Raw genomic sequence first — 3480 nt, forward strand, 5'->3', positions numbered from 1 at the left:
CCACTTTCGTTTGTTCTCCCATATTAATCGCACAGGCATCACGACATCATTCATTTCTCTCAAACGCAGTCTTATTCGGAACGTGCGGCTTGACGCTTCCGTTGAAATATATAGCTGATTTTCTAAGATTTAGGAGTAGGAATGTTTAACATGAGTTCTGTCATGAACACAAAGGTTCTAGGATCTTTTCTAGTACAGGGGACTACAAGCCTGTCCTTGCCTCATGATATACTGTTTCGTCCAGGGTAATAGACATTGAGTATTAAAAAGTCAAGATACTCTATATTAAGAGTCATAACACTCATCAAGATCTTAAAGGTTCTAATTTATCACTATAGTTCTATCAACTTCTATAAAGGAAGTACTCTCTGATTGAGGAGGTAATGACACTCTTGCCGTACTCATATTCATTACCATGGTAGAGGAGTAGATAACTTGTTGGAGTTGAGGGAGGTGGTCCCCGATGAACTCAAGCCCCCGCACCCCACAGGTACCCGTCCACTAGCGGGTAGCAGGGGTCCCAGCATTCCGGGTCGGCTACGCTACCCCTGAGGCTCCCTTGTCGAATCAGAATCGACCCATTTCAGCTCCAAATTGCGGACATGATAGGAGCTCAGTCACTCCCAGCCACGAGCACATAGATTCAGCTGCAAATCAAGAAGATCACAGCGACGAGGCGAAGGGCCGACAGCACTTAGAAAACATTGTTCATCGGCCCAGAACCATCAATTGTTACACTAGACGAGACAATGCGGTCCTCGCGCCTCTCTCAGGAGACGGCGAAGCTCTTTGGCACCACACCACATTCTGAGCCTGTTCTCCGGCGCTCGACGCGCTCCTCGCTCTCCCGCTTCGCCTACCGGGAATCTTCAGCATCATCCAAAGACGATGATGAGACGTCCGACATCACCTTCGGCTCTGACATCGAGGACGCAATCAAGTCAAATGCCACCCCTTCGCCACCGCCCAACGGGCGGACGCGGAAGCGCAAGCGCACAACGACCATCGTGAAACCCGACGCATCCGCTGCCTCCCCCAGGATCAAGATCAAGACCGAGACCGAGACCACATCTACGACCTCCTCGCTCGCAGACGTCCGCTCCCCGCCCAAGCCGCGCAAGGTGCGCAAGCCGGCGCGCACCACGACGGACCCCTCGACGGGCGCGACGACGACCGCGCCGCCGTCGGACTGGGAGGAGATGTACGCGCTGGTGAAGGCGATGCGGCTGACAGGGCCTGCGGCGAACGCGGCGGTCGACACGATGGGGTGCGAGCGGCTCGCGCAGCCGGGGGCGTCGGCGCGCGACCGGCGCTTCCACACGCTCGTGGCGCTGATGCTGTCGAGCCAGACCAAGGACACGGTCAACGCGGTGGCGATGGCGCGCATGCAGGCCGAGATGCCGCCGTACAAGGAGGGCGCGCCGCCCGGGCTGAACCTCGAGAACATGCTTGCGGTGGACCCGGCGAAGCTGAATGAGATGATCTGGCAGGTGGGCTTTCACAATAACAAGACGAAGTAGGTGCACCTGCGTGTGGTTCTACATTTTGCGATTTACGACGTATGACGAGTACAAGAACTAACTGCGTATCCTCTACGGCAGATATCTCAAGCAAGCGGCCGAGATCCTACGAGACAAGTTCGGCGGCGACATTCCCCCGACCATCGAGGGCCTGACGTCGCTGCCGGGCGTGGGGCCCAAGATGGCCTACCTGTGCATGGGGGCCGAGAACGGGTGGAACACGGTGGAGGGCATCGGCGTCGACGTGCACGTGCACCGCATCACCAACCTCTGGGGGTGGAATGCGACCAAGACGCCCGAGGAGACGCGGCTGGCGTTGCAATCATGGCTGCCGCGCGACCGCTGGAAGGAGATCAACTGGCTGCTTGTCGGCTTCGGCCAGAAGGTGTGTCTGCCTGTCGGCCGTCGGTGCGGCGACTGTGAGCTCGGCCTGCGCGGGCTGTGCCGGTCCGCTGAGCGTAAGAAGGTCCTCGAGGGCCGCAGGGTCAGGGAGGAGCGCACCAAGGTCGAGGATGATGGGACGGTCGTCAAGACGGAGGACGTAATGCAGGAGACGGCGCTGAGAGACGTCGTGGTGAACGAGGAGGTCGTGCCGAGTGTCTTGGATGACAAGGAGCCGGCGAAAAGTCGCAGGCGAGTCATCAAAAGTGAGACAGTGGCGTAGGCATCTGAAAGGGCTCTCTAGCTTTCGTGTTTGAAGGTGCTACAGATCATCAGGTACAAGGGATGGCTCGGGATGTCGATCTCAAGGAGAATTGGAGACCTGGAATGCCATGCTTTTTCAATGTTGCCAAGTTGGCATACGACAGGCACCGCAAGGTTCCGCTCCAAACTAATAGTAGCAATACATACCCCGTATTCGTTAAGAAACTCAAAATGTGTCCTTTTGAAGGCGTATCCTTTGCAAGTACAAGGGAGATTCGCAAACGATCACCAGATACGATATCGGAGATAAGACGGCATTCACAAGAAGGTGGGCAGGACCAAGCCAAGGCACGGTCCATCAGTGTTTGTTCGTATTGCCTGACGTAAATAGCCGTCAGGTATCTCGGATTGACTCGTTTCAGAAATAAGCTGCAAATTATAACCACGGCTGTCGTCGACAAACAGAATATAGAAAAGAGGCGCCAGAAAATATCATTCAGGGAGAATGCTCAGGCAGGCCGCGCTATGATCCAACCATGCCGGCCGGCCTTCGGCCGACACCCGGGCAAGGCCCATCAAAAGTTCCCCCGACGCCATGCGTAATTAACAAATACATAGGAGGCCAACAAGGGGCCCCTCTGGGGGTAAAACACTAGATAATCCGATCTGTCCGTAGTTGCTGCTGCAAGAAGTAGAGGGGGAAGGTGGTGGCCGAGGTAGTAGTGAAGTCGCTGCCGGGAAGCCGGAGTGACGATGTGATGTGCGGAGCCATGACTAGCTCGGGGGATGCCGCGGGTCGGCTTAGACGCCCCTGATGACGTGAGTGCGCTCTGCCTCGAGCTGTGCCGCGTTCTGCTCGTGAGCTTCCTTCTTGCACTGTTTGTCGTCAAGAAAGTCAGCCATGTACTCCTCACTGTCAAGAAGGCCAAAGAGGCCGACGAGCCACCATTGGCGGCCGGGGACACTTACGTTCTCAAGACCCTCGCACTTGTGGTCCTCTAATAGACGGTGCTTGCCGCAGTAGTGGCCTTCGCAGAAGGCACAATCGCCCACTATCCTTTGCGCTGCATCCTTGCATTCTTTGAAGGAGCACTTGATTCTTCGGGGAGCCATTTCCGGTGTAGATGATAAGAGACGGTGGATGACTCGGATGTGAGGGCGGCAAACGAAGGGTGAGTTGTCCTCTGGGTGTTGGTGAGAGAGAGGAGAGGACGTTGGCAGAGAGATAGGCGAGAGGAGGAGGTGCCTTTGTGAGGTCGGTCAGTGAGACGTCGTGTGATGAGACTGGGGGCGCGTGTGTGTGATGATGATGGAA

The 3480-nt window shown here is 56.1% G+C and overlaps 2 protein-coding genes across 2 annotated transcripts; one reads left to right on the forward strand and one right to left on the reverse strand.

The window, feature by feature from the left end:
• Positions 1 to 749: 749 nt before the first annotated feature.
• Positions 750 to 2184, forward strand: UCRPA7_7471 (putative dna repair protein ntg1 protein; the record flags this gene model as incomplete). Its single annotated transcript, XM_007920004.1, has 2 exons — positions 750 to 1516; positions 1602 to 2184. The coding sequence occupies 2 exons, from the start codon at positions 750 to 752 to the stop codon at positions 2182 to 2184; spliced, it is 1350 nt and encodes a 449-aa protein (XP_007918195.1).
• Positions 2185 to 2966: 782 nt separating this feature from the next.
• UCRPA7_7472 (putative an1-type zinc finger protein) lies at positions 2967 to 3278 on the reverse strand (the record flags this gene model as incomplete). The annotated part of the gene is made up of 1 exon (XM_007919997.1): positions 2967 to 3278. One exon carries the CDS (start codon positions 3276 to 3278, stop codon positions 2967 to 2969), a length of 312 nt encoding a protein of 103 aa, XP_007918188.1.
• Positions 3279 to 3480: the final 202 nt, after the last annotated feature.

Source organism: Phaeoacremonium minimum (assembly GCF_000392275.1).
Source record: "Phaeoacremonium minimum UCRPA7 unplaced genomic scaffold PA7_03_scaffold_533, whole genome shotgun sequence".
Lineage (NCBI taxonomy): Eukaryota > Fungi > Ascomycota > Sordariomycetes > Togniniales > Togniniaceae > Phaeoacremonium > Phaeoacremonium minimum.